Source organism: Ascaphus truei, chromosome 15 (genome assembly GCF_040206685.1).
Source record: "Ascaphus truei isolate aAscTru1 chromosome 15, aAscTru1.hap1, whole genome shotgun sequence".
Classification (NCBI taxonomy): domain Eukaryota; kingdom Metazoa; phylum Chordata; class Amphibia; order Anura; family Ascaphidae; genus Ascaphus; species Ascaphus truei.
This window is the reverse complement of record NC_134497.1, coordinates 17,612,031-17,632,308: the sequence shown is the minus strand read 5'-3', so window position 1 is coordinate 17,632,308 and position 20,278 is coordinate 17,612,031. Positions and strand designations below refer to the sequence as shown.

At 49.4% G+C, this 20,278-nt stretch overlaps 1 protein-coding gene across 1 annotated transcript in view; it reads right to left on the bottom strand.

The window, feature by feature from the left end:
* Nucleotides 1–7,697: 7,697 nt before the first annotated feature.
* Nucleotides 7,698–20,278, bottom strand: part of BPIFB6 (BPI fold containing family B member 6) — a 29,292-nt gene continuing 16,711 nt past the window's right edge. Inside the window, exons 9-16 of the mRNA XM_075571204.1 lie at nucleotides 19,424–19,600; nucleotides 17,949–18,002; nucleotides 17,146–17,313; nucleotides 16,564–16,631; nucleotides 15,167–15,209; nucleotides 14,983–15,046; nucleotides 13,878–13,963; nucleotides 7,698–8,257 (exon numbers count right to left, since the gene is read on the bottom strand). Of these exons, the coding sequence (XP_075427319.1) occupies nucleotides 8,219–8,257; nucleotides 13,878–13,963; nucleotides 14,983–15,046; nucleotides 15,167–15,209; nucleotides 16,564–16,631; nucleotides 17,146–17,313; nucleotides 17,949–18,002; nucleotides 19,424–19,600 (699 nt within the window). The 3' untranslated portion in view covers nucleotides 7,698–8,218. The remainder of the gene's footprint in view (nucleotides 8,258–13,877; nucleotides 13,964–14,982; nucleotides 15,047–15,166; nucleotides 15,210–16,563; nucleotides 16,632–17,145; nucleotides 17,314–17,948; nucleotides 18,003–19,423; nucleotides 19,601–20,278) is intronic.

Below are 20,278 nucleotides of genomic sequence, written 5' to 3'. Positions count from 1 at the left end.
AGTGCGCACAGCTCTACTCGCTGTGGCACTGCCAAACCTGCACCTCTCACACCTAAGGGTGACCTCCTTATCTAGGGCCGTCCCTCTTCAGTTACCCCCTGCCCTAACAGGGAATTGAGGCCTGCCTGGGGACCTAAGGAGAACCCTTACCTGGTGCAGGAGCCCTCACTCCCTACACCCTTCCTACTCCTTCCTCTGCCTCTTCCTGACTGCCTGTGCAAAGCCCGGGAAATGTATCTATATTCCCGGGCTGAGCTTCCTCCAGCCCTATTGGCCGCTATCAGGCACCTGATGCCTGTCTCCCTATGCCTCCTGGGAATTGTAGTTCCCAGGAGGCTGCCTAAGCATTGGGGCCGCGTGCGCACTTGCCCTGCGCATGCGCGAACTCCTAATGGCCGCCGCAATCTCTCTCTACACTTCCCTACTCTCGCGCAATCTCTCCCTAGCTCTGGGGTCCTACCTTGCGCTTGCCGCCTACTGCGCATGCGCGAGCTAACGCGCAATGGCGGCGCCCTCTTCACAAGCCGCCGGGCCGGTGGCAACGCGATCGCGGCCTTAGCGACGGCCCGATCGCGTCCCCGGCAACCGGCCTGCGCCTCAACACCTCGCGCTGCTCCCTGCACTGGCCCCCAACCTCGCGAAGTGCCGGCGGGTCCATCGCAGCCTCCGGCGGCACCCGCTACCACAAGGCTCTCGCGGAGGGGGGCCAGAAAGTGTAATTTTACCTCGGGGCTACAGACAGGTAGGGTCAAGCTTGCTGTTTTTGAGTAATGGTATAACTGTTGCATGTTTGTAGGAGGAGGGAAAGGTACCAGAGTAGAGGGAGGCGTTAAAAATGTGTGTGAGCGTAAGGATTATAGTAGGAGCGAGAGGTTTTAGGAGATGGGAAGTAATGTGGTCAAGAGGGCAAGTGGTAGAGGGAGAAGAGGAGATCAGCAACTACACATCCTCCTCTGTGACAGCGGAAAAAGAGTAGAGGAAGGAAGGAGGAGAGTTAGGAAGCGGTGTAGGATGGGAGGAGGAAATGCATTGCCGCCGTTGCGTGCGCTTATAGTAAGCGCGGCGCGACAGAGCGACAGCTTGGTCGCAATCACTAGAATTCATCTCAATTTGATTTTTCCAGCGACCACAGCCTGACGTCACTGTCGAGTCACCATTGCCGGCACTATAAGCGTAGCCTAAGGTCATCAAACTGATTACAATGGCTGCATCGTTTCCCCAACATATAGCTCAGATTATCCATGCATTTTACCGATCAGACTTGTGCATGATATCAGAATGTTACATTGTTACCGGCATCGCGAAGGACAGGCGTATGCAGATGGAGTTAATGTTCTCTCTGTGCCGGGGGATTCTGACTGTGGGAAATCTCTCTGTGAGGGAGCGGGCGGGTGGGGTATTTCCTTCTGGAGGAACAGACCCTCCGCAGACAGCCGCGGCTTTTCCTGTCCCCAGAGATACAGCATTGATTGTTTCTTCCTGCGACTTCGGGGTTAGGAAATAAGGTTACATGTGTATGTAACATGCACTGCTGTTCGTGCAGTTTGTGCCTACAATTGTGCAGCGGCAAAATTATCATTTCAATTATTGGCTAAATATTGTAATTTGAGGTATTAATGAAATCCCGGCTCTCTGATTTGTCAAAATTCCGGGCGCTAATTGCCGAGTACCTTGCACGAATGTGCTTGCACCTTGCCCAATCAGAGAGCAGGGATTTTATTATGTATCAGAGGAAAAGTTTTGATGCAAAGTCGTTACTTTGTTCCAACTCGCGCTGAAATATACCTTCACCAGGCGGCGTCTGTGTATTAATCTTGGTGTCGCCAATTGCAGGTCTACCTGCGACGAGATGAAGAAATGATGGGGTGAGTGGGAGGAGTTAGGGGCGGAGTTACTTTTGCGCATGTCTGTGTGTTAAGGAATGTGCGGCTTACGTTACTTTTCGGGATGGTTTCCTGCGTTGGTTTTCCCCTCCCCTTAAATGCGGCGTAAGTCTGTCTTTAGCGCAGAATACTAACGCAGCGCCGGCCTAATTCTATAACAGTATAAATACGTGTCCCAAATATGTGGCGTCAGCGCATATGTGTCTCTGGGTGCGTAGAGTCTGGTGTGAGAAGCCATTGTTAGAGGGGAATGGCGAGGTAGTGCGGGGAGGGGGGACAGGGTTGTATGGGGAGGGGGGCAGGGGTGCTGGGAGGGGGGGTCCGGGGAGCGGAGACAACTGTCCTTCTCTCCCTACCTGAGGCACTGCCTTCACTGAGGCCCCACTCCCGCGTGCGCGCCCGGAGTCGGGCTCAACTGTCCCATCCGGCCCGGTGCTGCACTGGAGGTATCCCCCCACAGTAAAGGGTGGTGTGTGTATAGTGTGGTGGCCTGGGTGGGTCATTATGTGTATTGGGGGAGAGAGGGAGAGGTGGGGGAGTGAGAGAGAGAGAGGTGGGAGAGAGAAAGTGGTGGGGTAGGGAGAGTGGTGGGAGAGAGACGGGGTAGGGGAGAGAGAGGTTGGGGGGGAGAGAGAAAGAAGAGAGAGAGAGAAAAAAATAAAGAAGAGAGAAAAAGAAGAGAGAGAGAGAGAGAGAGAGAGAGAGAGAGAGAGAGAGAGAGAGAGAGAGAGAGAGAGAGAGAGAGACACCCTTACCCCTTATTGTAATCAGTTACCAATAAATGTATCATTTCTATAGGCATGGGGTGGCAAACTCCAGTCCTCAAGGGCCAGAAACAGCCATGATATCCCTGCTTCACCCCTGCTATAGGACATGGGTTTTGTTTATAGTATAAGTGTGCAGTGTATACACTGTAGTTATAATTGTATATAACAGTGTTATTTTGTTAACGTGTAACAGTAAGGCCATTGCAAACAGTGTCTTGATCTGCCCTTTGTTCTGGTAATTTAATCTTGTGCCTCCACAATTACTGTAGCCAGCACCTTAAGTGCCATGTTCTGGGATTAGATGGACATTTGTAAATAGCAGCATGTCAGATTATACACAGAGCTCGTCCATGGCGACTCTTAGCGCTGTTTGAGAATTAACTGACCTGATCTTTCCATAGCAAATGTCAGGAGTGTGTGTTACACGACAGTTCTCTGCTGCCATCAGGAGCACTTCTGATCCGTCTGTGCAACCACATTTAGTACAGGGGTGACCGAATCCACTCCTCAAGGGCCACCAACAGGTCAGGCTTTAAGGATATCCCTTCTTCAGCACAGGTGGCTCAACCAGAGGCTCAGTCATTGGCCAACTCCAGTCCTCCAGGGCCACCATCAGCTCAGGTCTTCAGGTTATCTCTGCTTCAGCACAGGTGGCTCAATCAGAGGCTCAGTCATTTGCCAACTCCAGTCCTCCAGGGCCACCATCAGCTCAGGTCTTCAGGTTATCTCTGCATCAGCACAGGTAGCTCAATCAGAGGCTCAGTCATTGGCCAACTCCAGTCCTCAAGGGACACTATCAGCTCAGGTCTTCAGGATATCCCTGCTTCATGGAGCAATTACATTTAGAATTGGAACGCGCGTTATATTTTCCCAGACACGCATGCGCAGCATATTGTAACGCGTCTTGATAATCCCCGCTCACACAGCAAACGTAACGATGCTAGTCTGGCGACCGGACATTGTTTTTGCATACCATTAGCTTCGAAGATACTCGTTAAATTGAGGAAAACTAACAGACGTTAGTTATTTAGGTAAAGTCACGTTAGTAAACAAAATGTAACGGTGCTTTCCGTATCTACCCCATACACTGCTAGGGACCTAATTATTTAGTTACTGTATAGCAATTATGACTTTATGGTGTGGGGTTAGTGCTTGAAATTAGGCTACTTGTAGGGTCTTTGCTGGTTTTATGGGGTAAAGGTCTAAGGGGGTTATTCATTTAACTGCTATAGTGCGTCGGTGGAATATCGCACAGAAAATGCCTGATCGGCACTCTCATAGTTTAATGAATCCTTAATCCTAGGACATAACTCTCTGGTTTTAGGGTAGTGGAATTTGAGAAGCTTATTTATGAAAGCAGGAAAAGGTGTTAAACTGCTGAACTAGCTACACTTTTACCCCGTCCAAACCAATGATAAGACTTACAAGCCAGAAAAACAAAGAAATCACGTTTTTTTTAACTTTATTTTGGCTTTGCGTCCGTACCGCGGCGATGTACAACATCCCAGCCTCCTGCGTGCAAAAGTGGGGAGAAAACGGGAGCCGACAAACTGCAGCCTTCGTAGTAAATTATCATTTATTGCTAGTTTTGCCCCAAACTGAGAAGCCAGGAGACTTTGATACATAACGACCTTTATGTGACGTCGGTACAAGTTCGACGTTTGGCGTGGCCAAATCACCACCGGCGCTCTGCCGCCAGGATGACTCACCCCAGGTCGGCCTTACCGCCGGTCACCTCACTGGGCGCCAACTTTAAATGTCTTCCCTACCCGCCATCTTTAAATGTGCTCCCCAGCCGCACGGCGCCTCGGGAAATGTAAAATTGTGTTGTGGCTGCTGGTGGCCGCCTGAGTGTCCTGCTGGGAGCCCGTGGGGGTGGGTTCACAATGCCGTCAGTGTGACGGCCCCATGAGGTGCCCTGTGGCTGCGGAGGACATTTAAAGATGGCAGCCATGAGGTGCCCTGCGGTTGGGGAGGACACTTAAAGATGGCAGCCGCACGAGGTGCCCTGCGGCTGGGGAGGACATTTAAAGATGGCAGCCGCATAAGGTGCCCTGCGACTGGGGAGTACATTTAAAGATGGCAGCCGCATGAGGTGCCCTGCAGCTGGGGAGGACACTTAAAGATGGTGGCAATGTGACGGGCGGCAATACAAGCTATGCCGAGTCATTCTGGTGGTGGATGGTGGCGATTCGGTCACGGCCAAACGTCCTAGACCAGAATGCACTGCGGCGCTCCAGATATTTCATCTTCCGTCCGCTAGCATTAACTTTAACTAGCTTATTAATCAACGTGTTCGGATTTAATACAGATCCCACACGCTTGCAGGTTTATGCCACCTCTGTCCTCCATAATCACAAAGTGCTGTAAACAGAGCAAAAAAAGAGGGACATTTCTAAAAGAAATGGCTAAAATGGCACAAAAGAGGCGAAATTTTGATCAGCTAATGCCAAAAGGAACATGGCTGTAATTAGTCTCTAATGAATAGACCCAGGGGATGGAATCTGAAGACACGTCCTATAAATTAGATTTTTTACTTATTCTTCATACACAACCGTATGCATAATAATAATAATAATAATAATAATAATAATAATAATAATAATTTATTTGTATTACAATTTTTGTGCGTTGTTCCATTTATTCAAGTTCACCTGAGTGCTACCACCGGCAGTGGCCTTTGCATGGTAAGCTGGCATCGTTTCTGTTTTCCTGCTACTGTAAATATGACCCCTGTGTTTACGCTTCGCCTTCCTTCTAAGCATTTTTACGTCATGTTCTTTCCTGCGTGTTAAGCTGCTGCCACTGCCCTATTTACATGCAAACCCCATGGATTTTCCGGCAGAATTATTACGTGTGAGGGCTTGGGTGGGCACATTCTAAACACAAAATGTCAGATAGTTCGGATTTCACGAGGATAATCCATATTCTTTGTAACTTGTTGACATGGAACCAAACGCCCTTGACCCATGACATGACCTCGGTATAGGTTTCACTAATGCATTTTGGGTACCACGGCGTTCTTGGTATTTGCACACATAATGCAGTCAAAATGATTAGCCAAATATTAGGCAAACACAGTGTTGCAGAAGAGTATCATCCTCCCGATAAAAAAAGGAAATGTTTACTAATCCTCTGGCCTTCGTCCCTCGGGTTATGTCTTCAAGCCCAGAGAGTTTGCGTGGAAGAAAGAGAGGAGGAGTGAGTGGGATCATTGAGAATAAAAGGACAGGACACCCAGCCTATTCATTAATCTGCGATAGTCCCGGTCAGAGTATTATCTCATGGGAACTGACTGAGACTGTGGCAGCTTAATGACTATCCTACCAAGGGTAAAGACCCAGAAGACGAGATATTCCAGTCGACGAGGATTGCGGGTGATTTAATCGGGCATTCTGTGCCCGGGCACTGAGAGACATGGGCATACAACTGGATGTGTTTGCATTTAAACTGATACTTGGATAAATCCGCTCTTTATGAAGGCATGGCAAGCATTATTGGGGGAATGTAACATAAGAGGAGTTTTATTCCTGTTTGTTAGCTGGCTAACATGAAGTGCTACTAGTTATGGCCAATGCAAGTCGTTGGGCTGACAATCAAGGCTTACTTTGCTGTTTGTTATGAGCTGTAGGTAGAACATTTGTTTCTATGTTAATAAATCTATTTGGCTATATGTGCCGTTCATGCCAGTGCCTTCCAGCAGCCGAAAGTGTCTTACGGATTAGCACGATTAGTAAACATGGCCCTAACATGTTTATACGATCCATACTTTATTATGTTCCGAATAATTTATATCCACAAATCCCCCTTGAGGGTGAGTGTGGGAGGCAGAAATAAAGATACTAAAACCGAGAGATGAGAAATGAGTGAGAAATTGAGATTGCTACAGTAGGGTGGCAGAAACATAATGTAACAGAAAGTGACAGATCACAGAAAGTGACAGATCACAGAAAGTAACAGATCACAGAAAGTTGCAGATCACAGAAAGTGGCAGATCACAGAAAGTGGCAGATCAGAGAAAGTGGCAGATCAGAGAAAGTGGCAGATCAGAGAAAGTGACAGGTCACAGAAAGTGGCAGATCAGAGAAAGTGGCAGATCAGAGAAAGTGACAGAGCACAGAAAGTGACAGATCACAGAAAGTGACAGATCACAGAAAGTGACAGATCACAGAAAGTGACAGATCACAGAAAGTTGCAGATCACAGAAAGTGGCAGATCACAGAAAGTGGCAGATCAGAGAAAGTGGCAGATCAGAGAAAGTGGCAGATCAGAGAAAGTGACAGGTCACAGAAAGTGACAGGTCAGAGAAAGTGACAGAGCACAGAAAGTGACAGATCAGAGAAAGTGGCAGATCAGAGAAAGTGACAGATCACAGAAAGTGACAGATCACAGAAAGTGACACATTAAGCATCATGATGGACAGTAAGATTGGTAAGAAAAGCAACAGGAAAATGGGGGCGCAATGGGAGGGGAGACGTTGGAGGACTGATTTCTATGGCTTGATATCTCATGATGTTGATAACTACAAAATGTAGAAGACTCGGTGCACCTCAAACATTAATAGGAAATTAGTTTCACTGAAAATATGAATGGTGGAGGGAACGTCAATTACAAAATGCGAAGAGAGAAAACCAGAAAAGCTGATGGGTGCCCAACAATCCCCTTTATCATCTCCAGCAGAGACTCGGTTTAACACTGCATAAGTTAAGTGCTAGTATACTGTATTACATTGACACCAACCTCTAAGTGCCAAGGAAACCACGATCGTGGGTCTCATCTGAGGACAAGGTGATACGTCATCTGTTGTCCCTAGTGAAAAACTGCTTACTGTTCCCCAAATAAATGGTAGGACACGCTCCCACCCAGTCATCAAGGGTTGGAGACAGCTAGAGATTACCCACGTATTTTGTATACCAAACGTTACAGCTGCTACGACATGGTGGCAATTCTGCATAATATATTTGTGGTGACTTTTTCTGTCTTTTTGTTAACACTGTTAATTTTAACGATGTCGACAAATTCACGCGTTATCAAGAGATGCCGCAGAGGAAATCAGGGGGAATTTATTTAGAACAATACATTTTAAGAAGGTTTCCAAACAGAAAAACAACAAAGGTAAGGCATTTATTAGCGTAGAAATACACAGCTCCGTGGCACAGAACGTGGGGGACTGCAGTTGGATGTCGAGGTTTCAAAGACAGTTTGGCAAGACAACCATTCACTAAGATCTGATGGATAATGTATATGTACTGTAAAGTATATCCACATGGGAGACATGATCAGCTTGGACCAGAGTGAGAGGCAAACCCTTAAAAGTGACACAGGCAGCTTTTCCGTTATCAGCCCATGAGCCGCATGGGCATATGGACCATTTGTAGCCTCTCAAGGAGGCTTGTGACACTAGGCACCAGATGTTCTACCCAATCCAAGGTCATGCCAATGACATTGCCAGGATGTGTGCTGCAGTCCTGTCCAGCATTGTATGGAGTGAGACAGGTGGTGAGACAGGTTCTTGATGGGTGTTCCTTTACTCTCTCTGTTTGACATCGGAGTGCCTCCATATGCAGCTCAAGCTCTGCAAACGTTCACTGATATGAGGAGCAAGTCCTGAGGACAGCAAACAGAAAGGGAATACATTAAGTGATGTGTCAGTGTGAAGGCGTTTGTTTTGTCACTGGATTTATCGTCGACGTGAGATTCGTACGTAAAGTATGACACAGAAGTTTGTCACTCCAGCCTTGGTGCAGAGACGCAGAACATGAGATATCTCATTCTAATCTGCTCATCATTTAACTTCTCCTGTGCCCCTCTCTAGTGCTCATCACCTAAAGTAACTCATAACCTGTGCCCCCTCCCTAACCTGCATCCTGTGCCCCTCCCTAACCTGCACCTAGTGCGCATCACATAACTCATAACCTGTGCTCCCTCCCTAACATGCATCCTGTGCCCACTTTCTAATCTGCATCCTATGCCCATTATCTAACCTGCATCCTGTGCCCCCTCCCTTAACTGCATCCTATGCCCACTCCCTAACCTGCATCCTGTGCCCCCTCCCTAACCTGCACCTAGTGCCCATCACCTAACTCATAACCTGTGCCCCCTCCCTAACCTGCATCTTGTGCCCCCTCCCTTACCTGCATCCTATGCCCACTCTCTAACCTGCATCCTATGCCCACTCCCTAACCTGCATCCTGTGCCCCCTGCATCATGTGCCCCCTCCCTAACCTGAATCCTATGCCCACTCCCTAACCTGCATCCTGTGCCCCCTCCCTAACATGCGCCCTGTGCCCACTCCCTAACCTGCATCCTATGTCCACTCCCTAACCTGCATTGTGTGCCCCCTCCCTAACATGCGTCCTGTGCCCAATCCCTAATCTGTATCCTTTGCCCACTCCCTAACCTGCATCCTGTGCCCACTCCCTAACCTGCATCCTGTGCCCACTCCCTAACCTGCATCCTGTGCCCCCTCCCTAACATGCGTCCTGTGCCCACTCCCTAATCTGCATCCTGTGCCCCCTCCCTAACCTGCATCTTGTGCTCCCTCCCTAACTTGCATCCTGTGCCCACTCCCTAACCTGCATCCCGTGCCCCCTCCCTAACATGCGTCCTGTGCCCACTCCCTAATCTGCATCCTGTGCCCCCTCCATAACCTGCATCCTGTGCCCCCTCTCTAACATGCGTCCTGTGCCCGCTCCCTAACCTGCATCCTGTGCCCACTCCCTAACCTGCATCCTGAGCCCCCTTTCTAACCTGCATCCTGTGCCCCCTCCCTAACCTGCATCCTGGGCCCACTATCTAACCTGCATCCTGTGCCCCCTCCCTTACCTGCATCATGTGCCCCCTGCATCATGTGCCCCCTCCCTAACCTGCATCCTATGCCCACTCCCTAACCTGCATCCTGTGCCCCCTCCCTAACATGCGCCCTGTGCCCACTCCCTAACCTGCATCCTATGTCCACTCCCTAACCTGCATTGTGTGCCCCCTCCCTAACATGCGTCCTGTGCCCAATCCCTAATCTGTATCCTTTGCCCACTCCCTAACCTGCATCCTGTGCCCACTCCCTAACCTGCATCCTGTGCCCACTCCCTAACCTGCATCCTGTGCCCCCTCCCTAACATGCGTCCTGTGCCCACTCCCTAATCTGCATCCTGTGCCCCCTCCCTAACCTGCATCTTGTGCTCCCTCCCTAACTTGCATCCTGTGCCCCCTCCCTAACATGCGTCCTGTGCCCACTCCCTAATCTGCATCCTGTGCCCCCTCCATAACCTGCATCCTGTGCCCCCTCCCTAACATGCGTCCTGTGCCCGCTCCCTAACCTGCATCCTGTGCCCACTCCCTAACCTGCATCCTGAGCCCCCTTCCTAACCTGCATCCTGTGCCCCCTCCCTAACCTGCATCCTGGGCCCACTATCTAACCTGCATCCTGTGCCCCCTCCCTTACCTGCATCATGTGCCCCCTCCCTAACCTGCATCTTGTGCCCCTCCCTAACCTGCATCCTGTGCCCCCTCCATAACCTACATCCTGTGCCCCCTCCCTAACCTGCATCCTGTGCCCTCTCCCTAACCTACATCCTGTGCCCCCTCCTTAACCTGCATCCTGTGCCCCTCCCTAAACTACACCTAGTGCCCATCACCTAACTCATAACCTGTGCTCCCTCCCTAACCTGCATCCTGTGCCCCTTCCCCAACATGCGTCCTGTGCCCACACCCTAATCTGCATCCTGTGCCCCTTCCCTAACCTGCATCCTGTGCACCCTCCCTGACCTGCATCCTGTGCCCCCTCCCTAACATGCGTCCTGTGCCCACTCCCTAATCTGCATCCTGTGCCCCCTCCCTAACCTGCATCCTGTGCCCCCTCCCTAACCTGCATCCTGTGCCCACTCCCTAACCTGCATCCTGTGCCCCCTCCCTAACCTGAATCCTGTGCCCCCTCCATAACCTGCATCCTGTGCCCCCTCCCTAACCTTCATCCTGTGCCCACTCCCTAACCTGCATCCTGTGCCCCCTCCCTAACCTGCATCCTGTGCCCCCTCCCTAAGCTACATCCTGTGCCCGCTCCCTAACCTGCATTCTGTGCCCCTCCCTAACCTGTATCCTGTGCCCACTCCCTAACCTGCATCCTGTGCCCCCTGCATCCTGTTCCCACTCCCTAACCTGCATTCTGTGCCCCCTCCCTAACCTGCATCCTGTGCCCCCTCCCTAACCTGCATCCTGTGCCCACTCCCTAACCTGCATGCTGTGCCCCCTCCCTAACCTGCATCATGTGCTCCCTCCCTAAGCTATATCCTGTGCCCACTCCCTAACCTGCATTCTGTGCCCCTCTCTAACCTGTATCGTGTGCCCACTCCCAAACCTGCATCCTGTGCCCCCTGCATCCTGTGCCCACTTCCTAACCTGCATCCTGTGCCCTCTCCCTAACCTACATCCTGTGCCCCCTGCATCCTGTGCCCCATCCCTAACCTACATCCTGTGCCCACTCCCTAACCTGCATCCTGTGCCCCTCCCTAACCTGTATCATGTGCCCACTCCCTAACCTGCATCCTGTGCCCCTTGCATCCTGTGCCCCCTCCCTAACCTGTATCCTGTGCCCACTCCCTAACCTGCATCCTGTGCCCCCTCCCTAACCTGCATCCTGTGCCCATCATCTACAGTAACTCATAACCTGTGCCCCCTCCCTAACCTGCATCCTGTGCCCCCTCCCTAACCTGCATCCTGTGCCCACTCCATAACCTGCCTCCTGTGCCCCCTCCCTAACCTGCCTCCTGTGCCCCCTCCCTAACCTGCATCCTATGCCCCCTCCCTAACCTGCATCCTGTGCCTACTATCTAACCTGCATCCTGTGCCCCCTCCATAACCTACATCCTGTGCCCCCTCCCTAACCTGTTTCCTGTGCCCACTCCCTAATCTGCATCCTGTGCCCACTCCCTAACCTGCATCCTTTGCCCCTCCCTAACATGCACCCTGTACCCCCTCCCTAACCTGCATCCTGTGCCCCCTCCCTAACCTGCATCCTGTTCCCCCTCCTAACCTACATCCTGTGCCCCCTCCCTAACCTGCATCCTGTGCCCCCTCCCTAATCTGCATTCTGTGCCCCCTCCCTAACCTGCATCCTGTGCCCACTCCCTAACCTGCATCCTGTGCCACGTCCCTAACCTGCATCCTGTGCCCACTCCCAAACCTGCCTACTGTGCCCCCTCCCTAACCTGCATCCTGTGCCCCCTCCCTAACCTGCATCCTGTGCCCACACCATAACCTGCCTCCTGTGCCCCCTCCCTAACCTGCCTCCTGTGCCCCCTCCCTAACCTGCATCCTATGCCCCCTCCCTAACCTGCATCCTGTGCCTACTATCTAACCTGCATCCTGTGCCCCCTCCATAACCTACATCCTGTGCCCCCTCCCTAACCTGTTTCCTGTGCCCACTCCCTAATCTGCATCCTGTGCCCACTCCCTAACCTGCATCCTTTGCCCCTCCCTAACATGCACCCTGTACCCCCTCCCTAACCTGCATCCTGTGCCCCCTCCCTAACCTGCATCCTGTTCCCCCTCCTAACCTACATCCTGTGCCCCCTCCCTAACCTGCATCCTGTGCCCCCTCCCTAATCTGCATTCTGTGCCCCCTCCCTAACCTGCATCCTGTGCCCACTCCCTAACCTGCATCCTGTGCCACGTCCCTAACCTGCATCCTGTGCCCACTCCCAAACCTGCCTACTGTGCCCCCTCCCTAACCTGCATCCTGTGCCCCCTCCCTAACCTGCATCCTGTGCCCCCTCCCTAACATGTGTCCTGTGCCCCCTCCCTAACCTGCATCCTGTGCCCCCTCCCTAACCTGCATCCTGTGCCCCCTCCCTAACCTGCATCCTGTGCCCCCTCCCTAACCTGCATCCTGTGCCCCCTCCCTAACCTGCATCCTGTTCCCCCTCCTAACCTACATCCTGTGCCCCCTCCCTAACCTGCATCCTGTGCCCCTCCCTAATCTGCATCCTGTGCCCCCTCCCTAACCTGCATCCTGTGCCCACTCCCTAACCTGCATCCTGTGCCACGTCCCTAACCTGCATCCTGTGCCCACTCCCAAACCTGCATCCTGTGCCCCCTCCCTAACCTGCATCCTGTTCCCCCTCCTAACCTACATCCTGTGCCCCCTCCCTAACCTGCATCCTGTGCCCCTCCCTAACCTGCATCCTGTGCCCCCTCCCTAACCTGCATCCTGTGCCCACTCCCTAACCTGCATCCTGTGCCACGTCCCTAACCTGCATCCTGTGCCCACTCCCAAACCTGCCAACTGTGCCCCCTCCCTAACCTGCATCCTGTGCCCCCTCCATAACATGTGTCCTGTGCCCCCTCCCTAACCTACATCCTGTACCCCCTCCCTAACCTGCATGCTGTGCCCCCTCCCTAACATGCATCCTATGCCCACTCTCTAGCCAAAGCTAATCATTTATATTGGTACATCAGCCCTAAGCACTTTAATATAAACAAGAGGGAGACGTTTAATCTGTGTTGTACATGAAGAACAGAGAAAAGACAAGGCGCACAATGCACATAGTGAAATACAGTTTAAATTGTCAGTTTTACTAGAAGATAATAAGTTCTGCGTACATCAATAAATATAAAAACAAGCGTTTGTTAAGTGGGGTTACCACACAAGGGGACAGCAGGACTCATCAGTCTTCACCCGCTGTGGAGATAGGAACTGGAGACCCACGCTGTTCCCTTGTGTGGTAACCCCACTTAACAAACGCTTGTTTTTATATTTATTGATGTACGCAGAACTTATTATCTTCTAGTAAAACTGACAATTTAAACTGTATTTCACTATGTGTGTTGTGCGCCTTGTCTTTTCTCTGTTCTTCTAGTCCTCGGGGTGCTGAGCCACCTCTCAAGAAGGGCTGCAGACGCACTTAATGTGAAGCTACACCTATAAGGTCACCACTATTGTTTACATATATATATTCACTCATATTATATATCACTCTATTATAATATAATTTCATCACTATTATCACGGTATTAGCTGCGCACTATCACTGTTTTTTCCATGTGTTGTACATGCCCTGTAATAAATCAATTCATTATTGTATTTCCTATTTCCATGGCATGTCCCAAGGACAGCGCTTCCAGTGTAACATTGTTTGAAGTTTCCTAGGCATTATTCATACTAATATCCAATGAGTTCATCATGTTAATATGTAATGTACAGATTTGTGTTTGACTCAGTAATACATTTTACCTTCTCCGGTTGAATGTGGGCTTTGGCAAAGTTGATGTTTAACATGGTTATCATGTCAGGAAGAGAGATCGCAGTCTCCACCATCCCTGAAATACATAGCAGAGAGAGTGACGCCAAGGGAGCCACCATGAAACCACGTGCAACCTACAGCAATCTGTACAAGAAATTAATGAACGGAGATCGCTGAGAGACAGAAAAGTAACACCATGATCAACATGGGAAAACCAGGAACTGCCAATATCAACATGGGAAAACCAGGAACCGCCAATATCAACATGGGAAAATCAGGAACCGCCAATATCAACATGGGAAAATCAGGAACCGCCAATATCAATGTGGGAAAATCAGGAACCGCCAATATCAACATGGGAAAATCAGGAACCGCCAATATTAACCTGAGAAAACAAGGAACCGCCAATATCAACATGGGAAAATCAGGAACCGCCAATATACAGTACACATGGGAAAATCAGGAACCGCCAATATACACATGGGAAAATCAAAAACCGCGAATATCAACCTGGGAAAACAAGGAACCGCCAATATCAACGTGGGAAAATCAGGAACCGCCAATATCAACATGGGAAAATCAGGAACCGCGAATATCAACCTGGGAAAACAAGGAACCACCAATATCAACATGGGAAAATCAGGAACCGCCAATATACACATGGGAAAATCAGGAACCGCCAATATACACATGGGAAAATCAAAAACCGCCAATATCAACCTGGGAAAACAAGGAACCGCCAATATCAACGTGGGAAAATCAGGAACCGCCAATATCAACCTGGGAAAACCAGGAAACGCCAATATCAACGTGGGAAAATCAGGAACCGCCAATATCAACGAGGGAAAATCAGGAACTGCCAATATCAACATGGGAAAATCAGGAACTGCCAATATCAACGTGGGAAAATCAGGAACTGCCAATATCAACGTGGGAAAATCAGGAACTGCCAATATCAACATGGGAAAATCAGGAACTGCCAATATCAACATGGGAAAATCAGGATACATAGACCAATACAATATTCTGTACTGTGCAATCCTTGCATGAGCAGAATATGACGAGTGGTGGAGGGGAGATGGGGAACACACTCACCGTTGATTATGGGTGTGTATGCGTCTCGAACCACAGACGTGATAAACTCATTCAAGTCGAGGACCTAAAGTGAGGGGAGAATTTCGGCAACGGTTTGATTTGAGCCTCAACTGTTCGAGGGGTTAACTTGCATCCACCCGCAACCCCTCTGGGCCCTCGACCTCCAAAAGCTTCACATACTTACTTCAAAGAAGCCCACAGAGGAGGAAGTCAGGGAAAGGAAGGTCCTAGGAACGGCAGACATATATTAAGAGTTAGAAAGAAAACACTGATCTCTTTTATCACCAAATAATTTACTGAGGGTGTCGCAGGCCAGTTACACACAATGTCACGTAACATTCCCTGTGCTGCCGTACACAGCTAGCAAAATTAATATTCTTTTGCGGCTCGAGTTACACAGATATAATAGATTTGAAATAAATCACATTGCTGATTGTACACTGATTGATACTTTACAATGTCTTGTTATTAATGTTGAAGGCTAATGACTGCACAAAATCACCAATAAATTGAATCTATCAGATAATACAGTGACACCTGTATCGCATACTGAACCCTGCCCATTCCATTCTCACACCTGTCCCCCGTACTGAACACTGCTCATTCCATTCTCACACCTGTCTCCCCCATACTGACCCCTGCCCATTCCATTCTCACACCTGTATCCCCCATACTGACCCCTGCCCATTCCATTCTCACACCTGTCCCCCGTACTGAACACTGCCCATTCCATTCTCACACCTGTCTCCCCCATACTGACCCCTGCCCATTCCATTCTCACACCTGTATCCCCCATACTGACCCCTGCCCATTCCATTCTCACACCTGTCTCCCCCATACTGAACCCTGCCCATTCCATTCTCACACCTGTCTCCCCCATACTGAACCCTGCCCATTCCATTCTCACACCTGTCTCCCCCATACTGAACCCTGCCCATTCCATTCTCACACCTGTCTCCCCCATACTGAACCCTGCCCATTCCATTCTCACACCTGTCTCCCCCATACTGAACACTTCCCATTTCATTCTCACACCTGTCTCCCCCATACTTAACACTTCCCATTCCATTCTCACACCTATCTCCCCCATACTGAACACTTCCCATTCCATTCTCACACCTGTCTCCCCCATACTGAACACTTCCCATTCCATTCTCACACCTCTCTCCCCCATACTGAACACTTCCCATTCCATTCTCACACCTGTCTCCCCCATACTGAACACTTCCCATTCCATTCTCACACCTGTCTCCCCCATACTGAACACTTCCCATTCCATTCTCACACCTGTCTCCCCCATACTGAACACTTCCCATTCTATTCCCACACCTGTCTCCCCCATACTGAACACTTCCCATTCCATTCTCACACCTGTCTCCCCCATACTGAACACTTCCCATTCTATTCCCACAACTGTCTCCCCCATACTGAACACTTCCCATTCCATTCTCACACCTGTCTCCTCCATACTGAACACTTCCCATTCCATTCTCACACCTGTCTCCTCCATTCTGAACACTGCCCATTCCATTCTCACACCTGTCTCCCCCATACTGAACACTTCCCATTCCATTCTCCTACCTGTCCAGAGAAAGCACCGTGTGCAATTTTTTTCCATCAACTGAGAATTGGATTCTGAAATTCATATGCTGCAAATGAAAGTGGAAATCAGTGATGTGAACTCATAGCTTCTGTAACTCAGCTTCACTGTATGAGAAGGGAACCGGCGCCTCCCGGTATGAGGGTTCGGGAGAAAGTCTGTAATGCGGTCGCATATTGGGCAGCTCCAGACTGCTGTCTTACTGTACATCTGCTGCATGATCTCATTCATGACAAAGAAAGTATCAGAGACGCTGAAATACATTGTGTCTCATTATTATTTTGTCTGTCTTCTGTTTCCCCAGGACACCACACAATTGTCAGGTTTCTTTTCGATACAAAAGGCTGTTTAAGGGAGAGAGATTTTATGTCTCAAAGGAAGCAGAAGGGTTTGGGATGATTATCATTTAGTTAACCTGCTTTACTTGATGTTTTCTTGTGTATACCTGCCATAGAATAGACACACGTTTGACCTTTAACTATATGTGGGTGATATATACCTCTGTAAATAGGAGGACACACAAGACCTATTACTTCAACAACATAGAATGATCATATGCTTACCACATTCACAACAAACAAGGACTCTGGTGCTGAGTCTGAGTCTGGGGAGGACGCAGTTACATCCATGCTGGAGTAAAGATGTAGTAAGGCTTTGTTAGGGTCCAGAGTAACCATGGCTGGTTCATTCACAGAAATATTTATCTTGCAATCCTGCAGCCCCGGTGGAAGCTGTAGGAGAGGGTTGTGCACAGTTAGGCTGTATCCACTATTCCATTGGGCTTGGCGCTTGGAACTTAGCGCGTTGAGTACAATGAATGTGAATGTGAATGTCACGTGGCGTGCGCACGCTGGTATCCGTACACTCGCGGGGTGCTAGGCGCTTGGTGAGACAGATGAAATTGTCTTCCAGGAGTGCTCAAGGGTCACATGACCTCCTCAATCAATCAGCGCTAGTCATTGCTCAGCCTCGCCCCCCGGCTACGGCCCCTCCCACCCCCCGCTCGCGCTTGAAAAATAATATGTCGGACGGCCGAGCGCTCATGCTTGGAGAGCTGGTGACGTCACCACTCTGAAGCATGAGCGCGGTCAGCGGCAGCGTGGAAACAGCCTTAGTCACGCCTTGCGTCAGTTACCTTTATGGGATGCTGATTATAACCTAGATTTTGGATAACGAGCGATGGAAAACTACTTTATTATTATATTCGCTGCGATGGTGGGAATGTTTGGGTGTCAAAATAAAAGGGGGGGGTGTCTTTCTCTTTTCTCACTGCATTTTAGATGGTTTCCATTTAAACCCCAAGGATTTACCACTAAAAAGTGAAAAAGTGTCTTCAAGAAGCCCCACAAGCACACGAGTGCCCTACCTCCGGAAGGAGCTCGCTCAGCACGGACAGCGACATAACTCCCACTTCTGCCAGCTGAGGAAAAAGGAAACATGCTGTTAGCCAACTTATCTGTGGGGTTTATTGGTTTTCGATGGCAGTTGTTTAGACTTCATTGGTTGATGCTCTTGGATGCTGATATGTGTCCATCGTACTAGTGACCAATGACTTGCTATGTAACACAAACCAATGGTCCTTCTTGGCTTTGGTCAAGTTTGATGTCATTTCCATGGCAAAGAATTACTCCTCAAAACCACCTACGTTCTTGTACGTACTATATTCATCGCTCTCTCTCTTGTTCCTCTTCTTTTAAACTTGGTGCCCTCTCTATAAATCTTTCCGTTAATACTAATTGATTGCACGCGTCATTTTATCTACTTACTGGATTGTTCTTGAATCTCCGCCGCCGGTCGATTCGCCGCCAACATAAATCCCTAAATTTACCCCTTACCCTAAAACTTCCTAATCTTAGCCCCTAAAACTAGCGCTACCCCCTACCCTAAAAACCTTAACCCCTCACCCTAATCCCTTGCCATTAAAGCCCTCACCCTTACCGTTTACCCTAATCCCATATCCTAAAAACCTAATCCCTTACCCTAATACCCCTATCTTTAACCCTCTTCCCTGACCACTAAATTAAATGATTTTACCTTGGCAACGCGTCCAGCGCAGATATGGTCGCGGCGAGATGGCCCCAACCAAATAGTCGACTCTGCCCTGTCATAACCATGGCTTCATTCACAATATTAATACATGAGAAACTAGACAAAATACTGCAGTTCTCAAAGATCCCAAATCAAAGTGAATGAAGATCAGGGGACATGTTAGTTACTGTAAGAGTTACATAGTTACATAGTTACTGTAAGAGTTACATAGTTACTATAAGTGAACTCCAGTTGGCATTAACCCCTCTGGGGGTGACACAAGTAACTCTCGTTCCTGCTGCTTATTGTTTGCCCGTTGCTCGGCGTTAGAAGCAGAGAATAGCGCAGTTAATGTGGCTGAGGAAGTACAAAGCCGATACCATGCTTCACAATGGTGGGTGTCGGTAGGAAAGTCCAACGCGGCAATTACAGCGAGTGTCCGCGGGCATGCAAAGTGTAATGGTGACACCGTGACTCCTCCGGCCTGGGGATAGACTGGCACATAGCACCATCTTGTGGACCAATGTTACAGTTCTGCACACCCGAGGAAGAGAGGACAACTCTCGACGGCTTGTCCTAAAATACCAATTGTTAGTTCAAATAAAAAAGGTACCACCTTATGCCGAAGTACCGAGTATCCAACTGGACCAACACAGCTACTTCTATGTAATTCTGCATACATAACTTCATACCGTGCCACAACGCATAAGCAAAGCGTGGAAACACTAGTGTGCTAAGTAGTGAGCGTGCCAAGGAACGAGAAGTGTAGGACATGGGTTGCCATTAAGGGCTGTGTACGGGATGGCTTCCTACCTCGTGTTCAGTACCAAGGAAGTTGAATTCCCCATCCTCCTGCAATGCAGTGAACGCACAGCCAAGGAAGTCCGCTGTCAGGACCAGGGATGTGGCTTTGGGGTTGGATGGAACGCTGATGGAGTCTGTGGAGTTCCAAGAGGGATAAATGACGCTTTCTCCATGTTGGACTGTGATCTGAAATTGGCAAAGCGGATGGCTGTGGGATAGGATTCTGAATATCAGTGTGGATTGAAAGATCCTACTCTTGGCTAAGATTTTCTTTCTTTATTTAATAGGCAATAGGATATTTCTGCTTACAGTAGGCTCCTGTTGCATTCATGGTGAAATGTAATTTAATACCCATCTGATTTTATACCCACAAACCTTAAAGCTCACATCGCAAAAGAAGCATCCCAATAGCCCACACTCTTGGCAACTGTCCCACACTCACAGTCGCTCTTACCAACCATTGAGGACAGGCACTGCCACCTACTGCACTTACCCACCACCAAGGCCAGGCACTGACATCAACTGAACTTACCCACCATCAAGGTCAGGCACTGCCAGCTACTGCACTTACCCAACATCAAGGCCAGGCACTGCCATCTACTGTACTTACAGTATCCATCATCAAGACCAGGCACTGCCATCTACTGCACTTTCCCACCACCAAGGCCAGGCACTGCCATGTATTGCACGTATTCCCTCAACAGCTGTCTCTGTAAGTCTCCCAACATACCACTTAGATTGTAAGCTCTCTGGGTCAGGGAATTCCTTTCGTATTATTGGAATTTGCTGCGCTTATTTTGTACTGATAATTCCCTGCTCTGTGTTGTCTTTGTAAAGCGCTGAGTACACGGTCGCGCTGTATAA